The 19,508-nt window shown below is 42.7% G+C and overlaps 1 protein-coding gene and 1 non-coding gene across 2 annotated transcripts in view; both read right to left on the bottom strand.

The window, feature by feature from the left end:
- ADAMTS12 (ADAM metallopeptidase with thrombospondin type 1 motif 12) overlaps positions 1 to 19,508 on the bottom strand; it is a 230,028-nt gene that overhangs the window by 141,495 nt on the left and 69,025 nt on the right. Inside the window, exon 3 of the mRNA XM_090278891.1 lies at positions 12,618 to 12,750. Coding sequence (XP_090135017.1) covers positions 12,618 to 12,750 — 133 coding nt within the window. The remainder of the gene's footprint in view (positions 1 to 12,617; positions 12,751 to 19,508) is intronic.
- LOC150008217 (U6 spliceosomal RNA) lies at positions 3,457 to 3,563 on the bottom strand. Its single transcript, XR_016511431.1, has one exon. It is a non-coding gene; the product is annotated as a U6 spliceosomal RNA (small nuclear RNA).

Genomic DNA, 19,508 nt, shown 5'->3' with positions numbered 1-19,508 from the left:
AGGGAGGCCTTTGCTAACCTTCCCGACTGCACCCAACTCCTCGGCTGTACCCTCATACAGCATTCGTCAAAAAGCCCGCATGTACTTCTAAAATAATTTTTTCTGTTTGAGTTCTCTTCCCACTAGAGTATGTGACCATGACAGCAGGGTCCAACTTGACATGTTCAGAGCTGTGTCCCTTAGTATCTGGCCCACAGAAAGCACCAAATTAATATTTCCTGAAGGAAGGAAGGTCAATCGGTGACATACAAATCAATGTAAACAAAATTCTGCAACTTTCTAATCCTTGGCTTATTGACCCAGAAAGTTCCCTGGTGATCTGCGTCTCTGCCTTTGGAGGAGAGGATTTAGAGCATAAAGTGCACTGATAGTTTCCTCAGATATGTGATTTCAAAATAACAAGTAAACTTCCTTCCCCGTAAAGAAACAATCTTATGGTATTTATGAGACTTCCAGCAGCTGCAGAGAAATGAGACTGAGTGGGGGTGGAAGTGTTTGCATCCCCAGACACGGGCATTAATCAAGCCATGGGACAAATACATAGTTAGCATTAAGTGCTGCCAGAAGCACACATCTGTCTTGCCTCAGAGGCCCAAGGCCTCCTGGAATACAGAGCCCCCAGCCTAGGTATGATGGATGTCCACTCGCACCTGCAGGACCCTGCTGCAAATACACAAATGTTCAATGGACAAACATTTACCAAACAGACAGCTATGCGTCAGACACTGGGCTTGATACTTAGGATACAAAGACGAGTCCACTGTTGGAAACAGAACACAAGTTCAACAGGATGATCACCAGGAGGCTGTGATTCATTCATTCATTCACTCCCTCATTCGCTCAACATTTACCAGGTGCTCACTGTGGCAGGTCCTGCCCCAGGCAGTGGGGATACAGCAGTGAGCAGAAGTGAGGAAGTGGTTGCCTTCATGAGGCTTATATTCTAGTTGGGGCACAACAGATATCAATCAATCAATCAATCAATCAATAAAAGCAACTAGATAATAACGTGCTGTGGGGAAAAAAAAGCAAGATAAACAGTTTATAAACTGATAGAGAAAAAGCTATCCTAGATAATGATCAAGAAAGGCATCTCTGATTGGGTGATTTGTTTTAAATTTTCTTTTTTATTGTTCTATTAGTTTTCCTAATTTTTATCCCGTTGCTCTCCACTGCCCCCCCCCCCCACTTCCACAGTCAATCCCCTCCCCGTTGTCCATGTCCATGGGTCATTTATACTTGTTCCTTGACTAGACCCTTCCCCTTCTTTCCCCTCTTCTCTCCATCCCCTCTCCCCTCTGGTCACTGTCATTCCATCCCTTGTTTCCATGCCTCTGGTTCTGTTTTGATTATTTGTTTGTTTTGTTCATTAGGGTCCTATATTAGGTGAGATCATATGGTATTTATCTTTCATCACCTGGCTTATTTCACTAAGCATAATACTCTTCAGTTCCATCCATGTTGCAAAAGCTAGGAGTTACTTCTCTCTTTCTGCTGCATAGTATTCCATTTTGTAAACGTACCACAGTTTTTCGATCCACTCACCCACTGATAAGCACTTAAGCTATTGCCAGCACTTGGCTATTGTAAATAGTACTGCTATGAACATAGGGGTGCATAGGTCCTTTTGAATTGGTGTTTCAGGATCCTTCAGATATAATCCCAGCAGTGGAATCGCTGGATCAAAATGCAGTTTCATTTTTAGTTTTTTGAGGAAATTCCATACTGTTTTGCATAGTGGCTGCACCAGTCTGCATTCCCACCAACAATGCACTAGGGTTCCCTTTTCTCCACATCCTCACCAGCACTTGTTGTTTGTTGATTTGTTGATGATGGCCATTCTGATTGGTGTGAGGTGGTATCTCATTGTGGTTTTTATTTGCATCTCTCTAATGGCTAGTGATGTTGAGCATTCTTTCATAGGCCTATGGGCCCTCTGTATATCCTCCTTGGAAAAGTGTCTGTTCAGGTCCTTTGTCCATTTTTTAAATTGGATTGTTTGCCTTCCTGGTATTGAGTTGTATAAGTTCTTTATATTTTTTGGAGGTCAAACTCTTGCCCAAGGTATCACTGGCAAGTCTGTTTTCCCATATGGTTTGTTCCCTTTTCCATCTTGCTGATGTTTTCTTTAGCCAAGCAGAAACTTTTTATCTTGATGTAGTCCCATTTGTTTATTCTTTCCCTTGAGAGAAATATCAGTGAAAGTATTGCTACGTGGGATATCTGAAATTTACCTGCCTATGTTTTCCTCTATGACTTTCATGGTGTCATGGCTTACATTTAAGTCTTTGATCCATCTTGAGTTTATTCTGGTGGATGGTGTAAGTTGGTGGTCTAGTTTCATTTTTTTGCACGTCCCTGTCCAGTTCTCCCAGCACCATTTGTTGAAGAGATTATCTTTATTTTATTCTCCTGCCCTCTTTGTCAAATATTAGTTGACCATAGAGACCTGAGTTTATTTATGGGTTCTCTATTCTGTTCCATTGATCTATGTCTGTTCTTATTCCAGTACCAGACTGTCTTGATTACCGTGGCCTTGTAATACAGGTTGATATCAGGTATTGTGATTCAATCTACTTTGTTCTTCTTTCTCAAGATCGCTGAGGCTATTTGGGGTTGTTTTTGGTTCCATATAAATTTCTGAAATATTTGTTCTAGATCTGTGAACTTTGTCATTGGTATTTTAATAGAGATTGCATTGAATCTATAAATTGCTTTGGGTTGTATGGACATTTTAATTATGTTAATTCCTCCTATCCCCGAACACAGTATATGCTTCCATTTATTTATATCTTCCTTAATTTCTTTCTTCAGTGTTCTGTAGTCTTCCAAGTACAGGTCTTTTACCTCCTTGGTTAAGTTTATTCCTGGGTACTTTATTTTTCTTGTTGTTATAGTGAATGGGATATTTTTTCTAGTTTCTATCTCTGATATTTCATTGTTGGTGTACAAAAATGCCTTTGATTTCTGAATATTGACTTTGTACCCTGCTATTTTGCCAGATTCACTTATTAGGTCAAGTAGTTTATTTGTGGAGCCTATAGGATTTTCTATGTACACTATCATGTCATCTGAAAATAATGACAACTTTACTTCCTCCTTTCCAATTTGGATGTCTTTCATTTCTTTTTCTTGTCTGATTGCTATGGCTAGAATTTCCAAAACTACATTGAATAGAAGTGGAGAAAGTAGATGCCCTTGTCTTGTTCCTGATCTTAAAGGGATGGCTTTAAGTTTTTGTCCATTGAGTATGATGTTGGCTGTAGGTTTCTTGTATATGGCCTTTATTATGTTGAGGTATATTCCCTCTATTCCCACTTTGCTGAGTGTTTTTATCATAACTGGGTGCTGTACGTCATCAGATGCTTTTTCAGCATCTATTGATATGATCATGTGATATTTGTTTTTCATTTTGTTTATGTGGCATATTATGTTTATTGATTTGTAAGTATTACATAAAATATGGAATGCTTCATGAATTTGCATGTCATCCTTGTACAGGGGCCATGCTAATCTTCTCTGTATCATTCCAATTTTAGTACATGTGCTTCCAAAGCAAGCACTGATTGGGTGATTTTTGAGCAGAGCCTTGAATAGCATGAGGGAATGAGCCATAAAGAAACCTGGAGGAAGTTAGTCATTCCAGGCACAGGGAACAGAGAGGCAGTGAGTACAAAGACCATGAGGGAAGTAACATCAAGAAACAGCATGGGTGCAGGGGAGGTTGGGAGAAAGTCCTAGGAGGGAAGGGAGAAGGCAACTAAGGGCCACAGCAAATTGCGGAGTAAGCTTGGGAAGGGGACATATCGGTCCTCTGAGGGCAGTCCATGTAGAGGAGGGGGACCTCACAGAGGCAGCATTTGACACGAGACTATAAGGGTGTCAGAAATGTGCCTAGCAGACTGGCTGAGAACCTATCTTCCCGCCCCCACAGGAAGCTGAAGATCAGGTGCACTCTAGGCCCAGACACCAGCAGAGCACAGCAGTGTGGCTGCAGCTGACTGCCCTGGCCCCTCTGACTATGCCCACCTTCCAAGGGATCTACTCCTTGTCATCTCACCTAGAGAGCACACCTGCACCTTCCTACCTGAGGGCTGGGTTGATACTATGTCCACCACTGCACCCCCATTTCCTAGCACAGTGCCTGGCACAGATGAGAGCTTGTTGAGTAAATGAATGTCACTTGCTTTCTCTTATCCATCCAGCCATCCATCCACCCATCCATCCGCCCATCCATCCACTTCTTTTTTCCAAAATAAGAATTTGCAGTAGTCATTTTCAGCTACAACCTCAGGCCACCAGTCCCGGCCATTGTCACATTTGGTCTTTCCTATACCTTCTTCAACAGCAAGGCATCAGAGTATACACTAAACTTCTTCAGGGAAGTGTCGGTATTCTCATGGGTTAAACTGGCTCCATGCAGGTAAAATTTAAGTATATATCGATGACCATATAGGTAAAAAAAATAACAAGTATATTTAGTAGCCACCAAACAACAACCAATAAGCTACCAAATGCACCAGAGATAGAAAATTCAGCACGTATAAGCTCAACATTTTTGAATTCCTACCTGGCGAGGAACTCTGCCAGACTTTAGAGACATACATGCAGGTAAGCAGACATGATTCTTGTCCTTGTCGAGCTGTCTGCCCAGAGAAGGACACAGACCAATATTCATAACAAAACCTGTGGCAGAGGAAGTAGCTGGTGTCAAGAGTCACAGGAGAGGCAACTAACGCAGACTGAGAGGCAGTCATAAAGGTTTTCTAAAGGAAGCCACACACGAGTCCTAAAGAGAAGTCGGTCAGAAAAGCACACAGGGAGAATAAGTTTCAGGCAGAAGGAACATAACTGCAAGGGCCAGAGGAAATAAACACCGTTTCCCTTGGGGGATCACAATTGGTTCAGGAGAACACAGGCTGCATTTGGAGTGATAAGAGTGAAACTGGAGAACCACGCAGGACTCACACAGAGAAAAAGTTCCTAAAACTTATTAAACACCCAGGTCTTTCTGCTCAGGGTACACTGACAGGCTTTTGGCAAGGGAAAGACAGGACTTGACTTGCGCTCTAGAAATATTACTCTGACTTCCAATGAGAGATCAAGGGCAGGGGGACTAGTTAGGGGGGTTGCAACAATCCAAGTGAGAGGCTATGATGCAGAAGCACAGCTATGCACTGGGAAAGGCCGACAATTCAGAAAACTATTTAGAAGGCAGAATTGAGAGGGCTGGCTGATGTGGGCTGGTGGCAGACATGGATAAAAGAAGAGAAACCACACCAGGAATGTGTTTGCCACACATAGCTTTGGAGCTAGGGGTTGAGTTACCTATTTTTTTAGGGGCAATGTCACTGTCCTGGTAGAGCCACTGATGGCTCTGAGGATGAGCAGACAGGGCATGAAGGAAAGATCAGACAGCTCTCTCAGGTCACTGCGGGCAGCAGAAGGAAGTCCGAAGGTTAGTCAGAGTAGCATAAGCCTCTTCCTGTCTCCACCCAAGGCACGGGAAAGGCAAGGGCAACGCTAGGGGCTACTACTCATCAAGACACCTTGTCTATTTCCCTTCAGTTGTGCGAAGCACCGTAGATCCTAGATAACAACATCTCAGATAACATGACTTCAGAATTGGGATTTTGTGTCCTACAAGAGAACCGTTGTTTACTGGTAACTGACCCCATGCTCAGGTTGACCCAGATCCCCTTTGCAGCCTAGCACGCACTCCCCAGTGCTCCCTGTCCTTCCAAATTTTACCTGCGCTTCCGTGCAGTCCTGGCCACTCTGACAGCACGTGCTCAGCACAGGAGGAGGTAAACCGAGCAGGTGCCATGCCTCCCACGGAAGCTGCTTCCTGTTTGAGGATGGAAACCTGGGCTCCTGAAATGATGGAGGAACAAAGGCAAGGACTTTGTTCAGGAAATGCACAGAGAAGCATTACCATGGTGACGTCTGGTGAATGAATCAAAGTTTCTACTGCATACGTGAGTATCTCACAGCTATTGAGCAACTGTGCTTAGGCATCCAGTGCTCTGGGTCCCTATAGTCCTGGTCTTAGATTTTAACCAAGCCAGCGATTTTCAACCTTTTTCATCTCATGGCACACATGAACTAATCACTAAAATTCTGTGGCACACCAAAAAAAAAATTTTTTTTTGCCAGTCTAACTGAAAACTAGGTATGGTTTTGACTGATTTCCCAAAACAAAAATAATAATAGTAATCACCTAATCTTTTTTTTCTCCAAAGTTGACTTATTAAAAAATCAGGTGCCTATACTTGTGTATAAGGATTACTGGTACCAAGAATTAACCAATCAGACACAACCCTATTATGCAATGGGACCAATAAGATGCAACTCAATATGACCTATATATTTATGGTTCAAGAGAGAGCGTTCCCACCAGAGGGTTATAGTTGTGTTGGCTGTTGTCCTTTCTTTTTCTTTTTTTCCCCATAATCTAAAGGAAAAAAGGTCAGTGTCCCTGACTAAATAGTGAGGAATTGCGCATTTTAAAACTTGTAGCGACACACCCATTGAAAATCACTGTACTAAGCAGACATTACCACTTTATCTCTCTATACATTCACATACTAAACATTTCCCCAAATTCCCTCCGACAGTCTTCTCGTCTCTTTTATTGGTAAAACCTTGAAGCGCTTTGCCTGTCCTCCCACCAGTTCTGAAAGCAGAAAATCAAGAACCATACGCCATCCCAATAAAAGAAAAAAGAAAAAGTACAGAACACTAATTAAATGTTAACTACCTCATAGGAAAGCAAAGAGCAAATCACTGTGGAGTGGCTGTAACCACAGGCGATTGGGCAATCAAGAGATTCAAAACCAGACCCACGCAGGTTGTACTGAGGAGGGTTGCTGTTGACCAAGGAAAACTAATTGGGCATTTTTGACTCAATATGGAGTATGGTGGTCATTTCGAATTTCCAACTAACTGAATTTTCATGAAATCAGAACAAAACCACAAATAATCCCCTCGTATTATATTAGATTAGTGACCTGATATGCTAATTATTCTAATGAACTATTATTGTTAACACTTTTAATATTTAAGTAAAAATCAAATGTTAACACATGTTAATTATTAAATATTAATGTTAAATAGTAAATATTAATATTTAATACTGTCTGTGCATGCCATTTAAAAAGCCACTCAAAAATTTCCAAATGGCTTACATAAGAAACCCACTCAAGACTTCGATTTCTTGCAATATGGAGGACTGTTCAGAGGTCAAAAATAGAAAAATTAAAAATAAATTCAGAATTCAGAGGAAAAAGCAAGAGATGTAGTGCGACAATGATCATTTTTATGTATCAACTTGGTGAGGCTGCAGTCCCCAGCTATTCAATCAAACACTAATCTGGGTGTTTCTGAGAAGATGATTTGTAGGTGTAAAGTCCATAATCGGTTGGGCTGACTTCGGGTAAAGAAGATTGTTCTGGATAATCAGATAGGCCTGCTTCAGTCAGTTGAGAGACCTTTAAGAGCAGAGCTGCGGCTTCTGAGAAGTTCTGCCCTGCCTGGGGACAGCTGCTTTAGGCTATTGCAGCCTTGCTTTCTGAGGGGCTGCCAGGCATTTTGGATTTGCCCAGCCAGCCCTCATTATCACGTCATCTAATGTCTTGCAATAAATCTCTTCATATCAATTTCTTACTGATTCTGAAACTAGCTGCTGATCTGGGGCATCTGCTGCTCCCTACTTTTGCTCTGGAGAAAACAAATGAGTTTCAGACCCACCTGGTGAAAAGTCAGATTAGGCACGAAGTGAAAAAGTGAACCAGCAAACCAACAAATGAGTAAGCAAACCTAAACTTGGCTCTCTAGCCTTCAACTCTGGGCACAGGGCAGAAAACTCTTCATGGAGAATCTACACCCACAAGCCACAGACTTGAGGCCCAACTTCTCAACAGAACACAAGTAGCTTCAACAGGAAGCGGAGAAATACCACTTCATATCTACAAGACTGACAACGTTCAAAGTGAGACCACCAAGTACTGGAAAGACTATGGAGCAGTGGAAACTCTCACTCAGTGCGTTGGAACGTCAGCTTTGGAAAGCAATTCTGCATCATTTGGCAAAATGTTCATATCCTACGTGATACTGATTTCGTTCCATTGCTATCTGTATCCCCTTGAAGAGGCGATGATCTTGTGCTCTAACAAACATGCACAAGAATGGTCTCTGCAACATAATAAATATGTAATAGGCCCAAACTGCAAGGTATTAGGGTTCATTCATAGGAAACTGGATTAAAAAAAAAAAAGAGTCATGTAAGGGAGAACTACAGCAAAGAAAATGAACAAATTATAGCTGCACATCCTGGTACAAACATAACGTGGAGTAATAAAAAGTAAAAAAAAAAAAAAAAAAAAAAAATCCAATATATGCATTAGGTTCCAGTTCTCTTCGCAGTCTTGCCGTATATTATAAAGATAAAGCCAGGACTGGATCCCCACATACCCGTGTCCTGTATCCAGGCCATCAGCACTTTAAACCAAGAACTATATCCTTTTCACACCTGTACCCACAGAACCGAGGAGAGCGCCAGGCATACAGAAGAGCCCCAACAGCTATTTGTTGAATGAATGAATAAATTTTGAACCCAGAAATGCATGCCAGGAACTGCACCCTGTGCTTCCAGCCTAGAGTCCTGAAGCATAAAACCTCAAACTCTGACCTTACCTACAAGGACCCCTTTCCGCCATAGCTGACCCTGTTGCTTTTTCACCCAGCCTATCTGCCTAGTGTTAGCGCCCCTTCCCCGGCTTCCTACGACAAGAGTCCCCCAGACACTGCCATCTAAAAGCCGCTCAAGTCCCAGCATGAAACACTCTTGCCAAAAAACCTAGGAGAGAGGACTTGGTCATTGTTCATTAAATGAAGTTTTGAAATTTGCTCTAGATTTAATTCAGGCAGCCTGTGTTTGCCCATCATTTAAACGGAGCCCAGAAATTTGGAGAAAACCAGGACTTTGGCAAGACTTGATAAACATGAGGCTCAGAAAACCAGCACATAGGTTAAGAAATTATAGTTCCAACTGATCAAGCCAAGAACAAAATAGCATGACATTAAAGCCCTGGAGGAAAAAAATAATTACACTAAGCTAGATTGAAAAGGGACTTATTGTGGAACTCCAGGGCACCTTTCCATGTGGGAAATAAATATAATTAAAGGGACATATTTTAGAGGAAGGTAACTGATACATTTTTTTTCTCCTATAGTACTAGAATACTTTTAAAATACATCTTTTTTCAACACCAAGGGTGTTTTCACTTTGAACATTACAAAGACAGAGCGCTTTACACAAGGAGAATCTTTCTTGATATAATCACAGTAATTTAATCTCACATCAGCAACTAACATAAGTATGAAGTGTACCTTCATGTTGACTAATGGCACGGCTGCTGCCAGCTAAAGCCATTATCTCTGTGGGGTAACGTGGGATAAACACACTGCAATTACCTTGCTCAGCCAGATCGAGTTCATTTCAATTTACCAGGTTTTTAAAATTCCAAATGTCATGTAAACTATAAGAATATTCACAGGCACATGATATCATTCTTGAATCTCTTGCTATCATTTCGGCATTGAATCACACTTAACATTTTAGGAACAGAGATGGTCACAGACAAATGATAATCAGTTGAAATCCTTAAAAGTAGAGTTGAGGGTTCCTCAATATTTAGCGAATGCACATTTCTTTTTCCTTTTCTTTTTGTGCCTTTTAAAAATTGTTGTTCTTTTAAAGTTGTCCCAATTTTACCCTTTTGTTCTCCCCTGCCGCGCTCACCCCCAGCTCCCATAATCCCCACCCTGTTGTCTATGTCCATGGGTCACTTATACATGTTCCTTGACTAGACCCTGCCCCTTTTTTCCTTCCTTATGCACCCACCTCCCGCCCCATCCCGCACTCCCCTCTGGTCACTGTCAGTCTGGTCCTTGTTTCCATGCCTCTGGTTCTATTTTGCTTGTTTGTTTTGTTCATTAGGTTCCTCTTATAGGTAAGATCACATGGTATTTGTCTTTTGCTGCCTGGCTTATTTCACTTAGCACAATACTCCCCAGTTCCATCCACGCTGTCACGAGAGGTGGGAGTTCCTTCTTTCTTTCTGCTGCATTTTCTATCCATGTTACACATGCTAGAGGCTGGTATTGTCTAGTTTCGTCTCCCTAGCTATGAATCACTCTTTGTTTCATTTCAATGAGGTACTGAATTTCTACTTTGCACCTACCACTACGGGACATACTGTTTGGGGAGGGAGTTCTTACTCTAATGGGGTTTTCAAGGTATGTCGTCGATGAAACAAGGTTTATATTCAAGAAAGAGTTCAAGAATAAACATGAAGGTCTATAAAGCCCGAGGTATGATAGAACCTTGACTTCAGAGCTTGGCTCTATTCTGAACACCAACTACCTTGAAGCTTTTGAAAAATTCTCTCCCTTCTGTGAGCCACAGTTGCTTCTTTGGTGCAAAAAGGAGGCTACGCTCTCAAAGGTCCTTCTGACAGAGCTGTTCAATTAGGATGTTCTGTGGTTTAAAGCAAGAATAAGAGAGTATCTTTTAGAGGAGCAATTTTCAGCCTTTTCATCTCATGGCACATATAAACTAATTACTAAGATTCTACGGCACACTAGAAAAAAAAAATATATATATATATTGGCTGATGTGAAAAACAACAGGTATAATTTCAATCCATTCACACTGGACAGCTATTGTTGTGTTGACTGTTGTCATTTTTTTATTTGACACTCTAAGGGAAAAGAGGTCACTGCCCCTGACTAAACAGTCAGGTATTGCCTGTTTTCAAAATTCTTGTGGCACACCAGCATGCCATGGCACAGTGGTTGAAAATGACTATTTTAGAAAATGTGTGTGAAGAAATTCACAATGCAAAAATTGTTCCAAGATGCGAGTGATCAGAGAAGGTTTCAAGGACACGGAAGTGGTGAGCTTTAAGGCTGGTCGAGAAGGACAATAATATAAAATGGTATGATAAGCATGGTGACTGTGGTGCTGTGTGTCACCTAGTGGGAGCATGACATTTGCCAGCTGTGCTCTTTTCCTATCCAACCTTCTGTCACATGACTAAATGCATCCTGTTCTCCGTTCATTATTCACTGACAGCAAGGAAGTTATAAGGGAGAGCTGGTGCTCAAGGTGGGTGGACGAGGTCTCGTATAACTGACTTCACATAACACCCATGTCCACAGGGCTATCACCCAGCCACATTCACTCACTGCTCTGTAAGTCTCTCTGCTGCACTGATAACCTAGTCATCCAAAAAGTATTGAATCACACACACAAAATGTTATCTATCATCCAATGTGAAACAGCAGCTGGGTGATGATCCAAGTGATTGGACTGGTGACGGTCCCAAGAATTCACATTGAGACTAAGCTATCTGGATGGGTACGTGCATCAATCAAATCAGCCAGACAATGTGTCTCTTCTCTTCTCTTTTCTCTTGGAACTTGCTAGAAAGAGATTTAGACAGGAACTTGTCTAATTTGGGACAAAGTTGCAACATCTTAATAAAGTTAGAGAATTTAAGCAGCTGTCCATTTTTGTGTACAGAAAACACTATAGACTCAAAAGTTTCTTGCTGCTTATATACTCTGCTAAGATTATAGAAGAAACTCCCAGGAAAGGGTCTGGGTGAAGTCTGCAGAGAAATTACTTGTCCCCTGTTCTTCCAATTTCCTTTTAGTTCTCCACTTACAAAGTTCAGGTCCCCTCAGAGCCTTATCAGGATCCCTCTTCCCTAATTCCTTCATCATCTACCTGTTTTTTCTTTGAAGTCCATGGTTTCCAAATCCTTAAGACATGTAAGTAATATTATGGTTGCCTTTTATTAACTGTCCCCTAGCCCATTATTTTTTAATCTCTGAAGAAAGGATGAACTATATAATAACTTAAGAAAATACCCCAATTTCCAGTGGTCTTTTATGTATAAACTATTATCTTCCACACATTAAAGAGACTGTGGGAGTTGCAAGGCAATAACTTGGGTCAGTTTAGCTCTGAAAACTACCTGGAACTGTTTAGTGTAAGACAGAGAGAAGCAGGTCAGATAACTCCAGGAGCTCGGGGGCTCAGGGCCGGGGAATGTGCTTCAGTGAGCTAGATAGAAATGAGATGCAACCAAAAGCAGCTCTGCTGAATTCACTGTCCAATGATGTGTCGATATTTTCTCAGTTTCTCTTCATCAAACACTTAAATCTGCATTCCAGACACAGATATGGCAAGCTGTCTGGTACAATTCCACACTAACGTACTATAACATTGCTGATACGGAAAATCATTTTCTGTAAACGATCTTCCTCTAAGGAGTTCAAAAAAATTTTTTTTAAACCAATTCGCCACTAGGAATATCCTATGCATATCATCAGCGAATGTGGCCAGGATGTAGGAACTGCCTTTTCCCCTTCCTCTTGAGTACAGAGACTTAGAGAGAACAGAAATGATTTACACAAGGGTGCATAGCTTTTGGCAAAAGAACGGGGAGGGGGTAATAGATTTAAATAAGAACAGGTCGAGTTAGGATAAAACAATAACAGAACCAAACAAACTCCTCAACCCAGGGAGGAGACTGAAGTCACAGTACCCTTCAGTCCGCAGGTTGGCTCCTTCCTCTGCCTCCTGTAAATGACGTGGGGATGGCGCTCTCCCTCAGCCCAGGGATGCTTTCTGACAGGCTCGATAAAAAAGTCTCCATGTGGTAGGTGGAAAAGTCCAGTCTGTGAACATATGCAATAGGAAGGTTTATTTGAATCAGTTCTATATGCAAAGAAAATTAGCAAGTGAAAAATATACATAGATCTTGATGATTCCGAAAGCTCCTAAGACGGATGCTTTCATTGCTGCCATTTGATCTCACAAAAGAGCTACACATAAGTAACTTAGTGAAAAGTCTTCATAGTTATTCAATGTTTAGGGGCCATGGATCCCTTTGAGACTCTCATGAAAAAAAGAGCACATATACATCTATCCAAATTGTAGCATACAGTTTTTCAGGTTCATGGATTTCCCCCATGCCCCCCACCGAAAACCCATAGCTGCATATCTATAAATTTTAAATTAAAAGCCAGTGCTTCCTGGCTATCCTATTAGAGAGTTGATACCTGTACTCCATATTCCACTGACAGTTTTGTGGAACACTTATTTACCTGATGGGGGGCAAAAAAAAACCAAACAAACCCAGAATTATCTTCTGGAGGGCAGGCCCCTTGTAGTACAGGCTCTCCCCACTGCATGAGTGTTCTAGATATCCATCTGCACCAGCTGGCATTGTTGTGAGAGGCTGTGCTTGGCTTCAGTGAGTTTTTTTTAACACTCTTTCAATGCATTTGCCCATGTCACAATGCGTGATTTACAAGCGCACCTGCCCACTCCACACACTCAGGTTTAGCAGTTTTTGTCCAAGACTGGCATGGCAACCGTGTCCCACCCTCCTTACTCACCCAATCTTGCCCCAAGCAACATTTTTTGTTTGTTTGTTTCCCCGGATGGAAAAAGTCTTCAAAGGGAAACATTTTGCTGATGTAGAAGAAGTGAAACAAAAAATGGCAGAAGCACTAAAAGGCATCAAAACCAACAAGTTCAAAAACTGCTTTGAGCAGTGGAAAAAGTGCCTTGATAGGTGCATTGCATCAAATGGAGAGTACTCTAAAGCTGACTAAAGTTTAAACACACAAGAATCAATAAACAATTCTCTATAAATAAATTCCGGGCTTTTTGGGACACCCTCATACGTGGTTAGCCCAGCTACATATTCACATAGCTGCTTGACTCAACATGTTTAATGCCATTCTGCCTTCAAGAAAACAAAGAACCATAACACTAAGTCCCTGATCCGACACTGGGTTTCCAGGGATCCACAGTGGAAGACCCTCTGTCAATTTCAAGGGAAAAGGGGGCACTCTCATTTTACAAATACAGGAATTTGCAATATGCCGCATAAGGCTGGTCAATGAGTAACTCTTTAGAGGTCAGGTCTAGAAGTGGCATCTCCTACAGCTCTCTTTTCACTTTAGGAATGTTTCTTAGTGCCCATGTGAGATGCTTAGAAAACTACTTTGCTAATGGCCGTCTACAATGGACTTAACTCTTAGGATTTGAATTCTGTATCAATGAATAACAGGCCTGGCCCTAGACAACCTGCTGGCAGCATCATATTGAGGTGATCAGAAACACAGACTCCAGAATTGAAATGGGTTCAAGTCCCAGCTCCTCCATTTATTACCTCTGTGACCTTGGGCAAATGACTTGCTTGGTTTCAGCTTTCTCAACTGATTAATGGAGATTAATAAAGAGTTGCTCCAAAGACTAAATGAGGTAATACATGCAAAGCTCTTAGAAAAGGCCTGGCCCATAGTGTCATCTATCGCAGGCTCTTTCCGGATCTCAGATGTTATATCATTTCATTGTATTAGGGTCTCCAGAGTCAATAGAGCACTTCAGTAAATTTCAATTTTGTGAAATTAAACCTGGAAGCATTGGGGGATCTGGGAAACTGTGAAAGACTTCCAAAGTTCAAGCCCCTGCTCTCCCCACCACCACCCACCCAATACGTCAGCAAGCTAGGGCTGCTCTGCTCTGCAGAGGAGTCTGAAGGCCAGCTGAGCAGCCCCCAGTCAGGAGACAAGAACGGCTCGTGAAAGGAGGCTGCTCTCTGCTGAACAAGCCTATATTTGGGATCTTTCCAAAATGTTTGCTGCATTACACCAGTAATACAACCAGGTCTTAACATAAATCTCCACAACTGAATTCTTGTTTTGATGACTGACTTTAAAATATCTTTAATAACAAGGAGAATAGGGAGGAGGGGGGGAAGGACCACTTTTATTGTGATTCATGACAATAGCTCTATGACCTTGAATTGGTGGCCCAGCCTATAAAACGGGGGTGATGCCTACTACCTCACAGGGCTGTTAGGAGAATCAAGTGAACTGAAGTTTGTGCCAACTGCTTTCTAAATGAAGGGCGGTAATGTGTGAACTATGAACTCTGACAGTAGTTTTATCTAACTTCAAATTTACTGACATTTCTCGGGAGACATTTTTTTCTCAGCATCATCCTCCAAGGACAAACCTCTGGGACAGGAAGAACTGACATGGTCCAGACTGCAGTAAAATAGCTGGAAACAGACTTGGGCAGCGCTGAGCCTTGGCTCAATTTCCACTCGGAGACAAAGACCAGGGACATGTGGAGAAAGCGTGCCTGCTGCTAATGAAGTTCACTTGTTCCACGGAAGTGATGTAGAAGAACTCCTAATGGATGGCTGGTTTGCGGTCCCTTTGTGACACTGCTATCAACCTAATATTGATGTCTGTGAAGAACAAAATATCGCCAATGAAAAGGGTTTATTGGTATTGCTTCGGCCTCAAATTTTGGACCCAGGTGGTGCAGAAGAAATAGGTGGGACTCCAGCTGAGAACATAACTATTTTATAGGCAGCATTAATGAGAATGCCTGAATGCCAAACAAGCCTTTGCCTAAGAGCTGACTTCCACTTGCATTCCTCCACAAGGCCAGCCTGGCCGGCCTGTGCCCAGAAAGCACATCATCAGCCTAAATATTTCCCCGAAGCTAGATGGAGACCTAGGAGAGCCGGGTGGCTCACCAGCTGGGGAGAAAGCAGGACACTGGCTCACAGGTAAGCAGGGCAGCTGGCCCCAGGACCCCATGTGTGTGTCACAGAGAAGGGACCGGGCAGGAGAGGGGACGAGGTTCTCTTCTCTCTCCCAACATATGAACACAGAGCTGTGGACACCTGGTACCCAGGCGGCAAGGGTTTACTGGTCTCTTATTTAATCAGAGCCATGCTGGAAGCAAACATGTACATTTCCTTTGCAAAGGAAGGACTGGCTCCGAGCCTTCCCCAAAACTAACTGGCCAAGAGCGTCACCTTCTCTTACCAGTTCTAGATGTGAGCTGAAGATGGCGCTCTTCATTCTAGTCTCTACAATCTGCTCCCTTCTCCCATATCTTTGAAGGACAATGGAAATGGACTTGAGGAAAAAGTGTCCACTTCACTGGGGGCTGGCGCTCTGTTCCCCAAAAAACCAAGGCGCAATGAGCGTCAGACAGAAGCTCAAAGAAGACAAATTTATCCTTTTATCTTGTCTGTCATCTATTCTTTCTCCATCACACTGCGAACTCTCCTCTGGAAATAAACTCACCTCATTGTTTTAACAAAGTTATACATATCTGTGAATACTTCCCAAGGCTGTCTTGGAAGGGTTGCTTTAAATAAACTTTATTGTGAAGCATTGTAAACATACAGAAAGATGTCCAAATCAGAACTGTAAAGTCCCATAAATCTTTCACAGAGGGAAGACCTAGATGGGGAAACAGAACATTCCCAAGTGCCGAGACACTCCCTGTTTCCCCTCCCAGTCAGTAGCATCCCCCAAGGGCAACTGCTAATCTGATTTCAAACACTAATAAATTAGTTTTAAGCCTAACCTTAATTTTTTACAGGAAGCATTACTGGACACGAAAGAAAAACAATGTGCACTAGTGTATCTCAAGTGTTAGGGACTGGCCAATGGAAAATATTTTAAGGCAGATGGATTTCACAAGGCCCATTAAATTGGACTCTTCATATTGCTTCCTACTCATCAGGCAAACCCAGCTAGTGGGACTGAGACATGGCTGGGCTACCCTGGTCAGTCAGTTGGCATTGAACGTCTACTGCTTTCTGCTAATGAAGGGTGGGAAGGACCTCCACAGCCTCTTTAGAACCAATTTATCTCTCCTAGTAGTGTGTTAAAAATGCCTCCTTCTCCACAATTCCCATTAAAGTGATAGTCATCATGAAGTACTTGACATTATACTTCAGTAAGTACAATGATTTGGGGTCTGGTGGGAAACTGGCAGCATCTTACAAGGAATTTGTGAATAGAATAGTCTAGAATCTCAAAGCCTAGACACCTTAGAGAGTCATCTCACTACGCTGGCATGCCCTCAGGAGGACCACGGGGACAGCTGAGCAGAGTGAAGAGTAAAAAGTGATCATTTGTATTACAGAAGACAGCAGGAAATGTAAATCAGTTCCAATACTCAGGCCCCCGGGGGTGGTTTTTGCACAGGAAAAACTGACCAGCACCCCCTTGAGTTGGGGAATAGTGCTGTTCAGACTCCTCAGCCTACCCTGGAGAGAAATTGGTTTCCATCTGAAAATTTCAGAAGCTACCAGATTAATTTGTTTCTTCCTGTGGTGATGAAGACAACCTTCCCAGCATATTAGAAATCAAGATCAGGAAAAAAAATTGAATTGGGAAAAGGAGATACCCAAGGTACTGAATTATAGGGCATGGATCATTGGCAAAGATACCACCTGTCATCCATTATATACACAGGAAAGAGGATAAGATCACACACCCCCCCAGTCACCCTTATCAAGTATCAATCTGTGTCAATCACCGGGCCAGCCCTGTGCTAAGAGCGAGTGACTCCTACCCTCAAGGTAGACAGTCCAGTCAGGAAGAGAAGACCAATATCCACAGAAGAGTAGAAAGGGGAGAGCAAAGCCTTAGCATGTTTATGTTGAAAGGGGCTTAATAGTCACGTGGCCCAAGAGATCAGCCAGGGCCTCTGGTGGCACTGGGCCCAGAGCACAAACCTCAAGTCCCTTATCAAAGACCACCCCACACAGAACCTTGCAAGAGATGAGAGAAGGGCCCCTCCCGAGGTGCTACAGATTCCAGTGCTGTGGTTTCTGGGAAGCAGCGCCCAGTGAAAGCAGACGCTTTCAGGCTAAAGACAAAAGATGGCGCTTCTGTAGTTTACAAAACACTTGGCACAGTCCCACCGCTGTGACAGCCTCGCAGAAACACTAACTTTCTTCTTGCTGGTTTGTAAGAGGAAGAACAACTTCTTCTTGTTTAATATGCAGCCAGGATCCTAAGTCAGAACTCACAGGATAACTGAAGCCTCAGGATACAGAGAAGCAAAACCAGAGAGAAGATTCCCCCAGAAGCACCCTAGCTCTGTGGTGACACTAAGGTAATGTCATCCATTTGTGAAGATCATGCATATTAGCCTCGCAAGCCCTGGTAACTCCTGTGGTTTGAGGAGATGAAGCCCAAGCCAGAAAGACATTCTCTGCTGCACCCACCTGGCAGTTGCCATGTGCCTCGCTGGTGCTATAACCTGCAGAAGACCCGGCCCCTACCTCCTGCAACAGTGCTGGGCAGTAGAACTTCCTCTGACGATGGAGATGTTCTATATCCGCACCGTCCAATTCAATAGCCGCTGGCCACCAGTGGCTACTGAGCATTTGAGATGTGCCTAATGCAACAGATGAACTGCATTTTTAATTTCATCTAACTTGCAGTATTATCTTAAATGTAAACAGCCACAGGAGGTTAACAGCTACCATACTGAACCGCATATCTCTGGAGACTGGCTGACTCGTGGAGGAGCAAGAGCCATAAGCATGTTTATCATACAGAGATGAGTGCTAGAATCCAGGGCGGTACTTAAAAAGAAAGCAAACTGCCACAATGTGACAGTTCACTGTAACAGTTTGGTTTTGTGATGAAGGCAATCAGGAGTCAGCTTGGAAACATCCGCATCCTGTACTTGGACCTGAGAGAATTGAAAGAGGCAACTAGGTATAAAATATGCAACATTTTCCAAAATTAAAATGAGTCATCAGGAGCAAATCTGGCCGGACAAGGGCTGTGTGAGAGTAGGCTGCCTTTGTCCTGAGGCCAGAAAGGAAGGAGTGTGGATGTCCCAGCAGAACTGGAAGAACTGGAAGCCAGGCTCTACTTCCACAGGGAGGTGCCCACACGAGAGACCCGGAGTATCGGCCTCCGTGTCCTCGTACCTCTCTGATACTTGCTAAGGAGCTGCCACAACCCCAACACACACAAGACCACATCCCACTCACGGGCTGACAGTTCAGAGTCCAAGTAGTAAAAAAATGTCCTTCATTGAAAAACGGGTGAAATGGATTTTTTTTTTTTAAATTGTAAGATCAAACATTATGACAAGGTCTAATAGAAATAGCATGAGCTGTGTGATTTTGGCCAAATTAGTTATATAATACATTGAGCCCCAGTCATCTCGTTTATAAAATGAGGCAAAACCTATCTTAATTTGCAGGGTTATAACTATCAGAAACACGGCATGTAAAACGGCTAGCAGAAGGCTTGCCATACGCGAGGTACTCAGTGAATGCACAGTAGTGCCTTCTACCACGGCATCACCCACAGTGAACACAAACTAAAATGGTGACTGAAAGCAAGTACTCTTCACCCAGCCACTTGGTTTATCTCTCAGCTACAGGTGACTTCTCTGGGCCTCAGTTTCCCTATATGGAAAATATGAATAGTGCTACTGACATGTTAACTAATTTACTAAAAGCTGTAGTAAATAAGTTAGTATAAAGTGTTTGCATGAGTGTCGGCACAGAGTGAGTGCCTAATAAGCTTTCGCTAGGTTCTTAGGGATGAGATGGCAAAGGCCAACCCATCTGACCCTT

Source organism: Furipterus horrens, unplaced genomic scaffold, assembly GCF_987537825.1.
Source record: "Furipterus horrens unplaced genomic scaffold, mFurHor1.1.pri manual_scaffold_5, whole genome shotgun sequence".
Taxonomy (NCBI): Eukaryota; Metazoa; Chordata; class Mammalia; order Chiroptera; family Furipteridae; genus Furipterus; species Furipterus horrens.
This window is presented reverse-complemented; position numbering and strand designations above follow the sequence as displayed.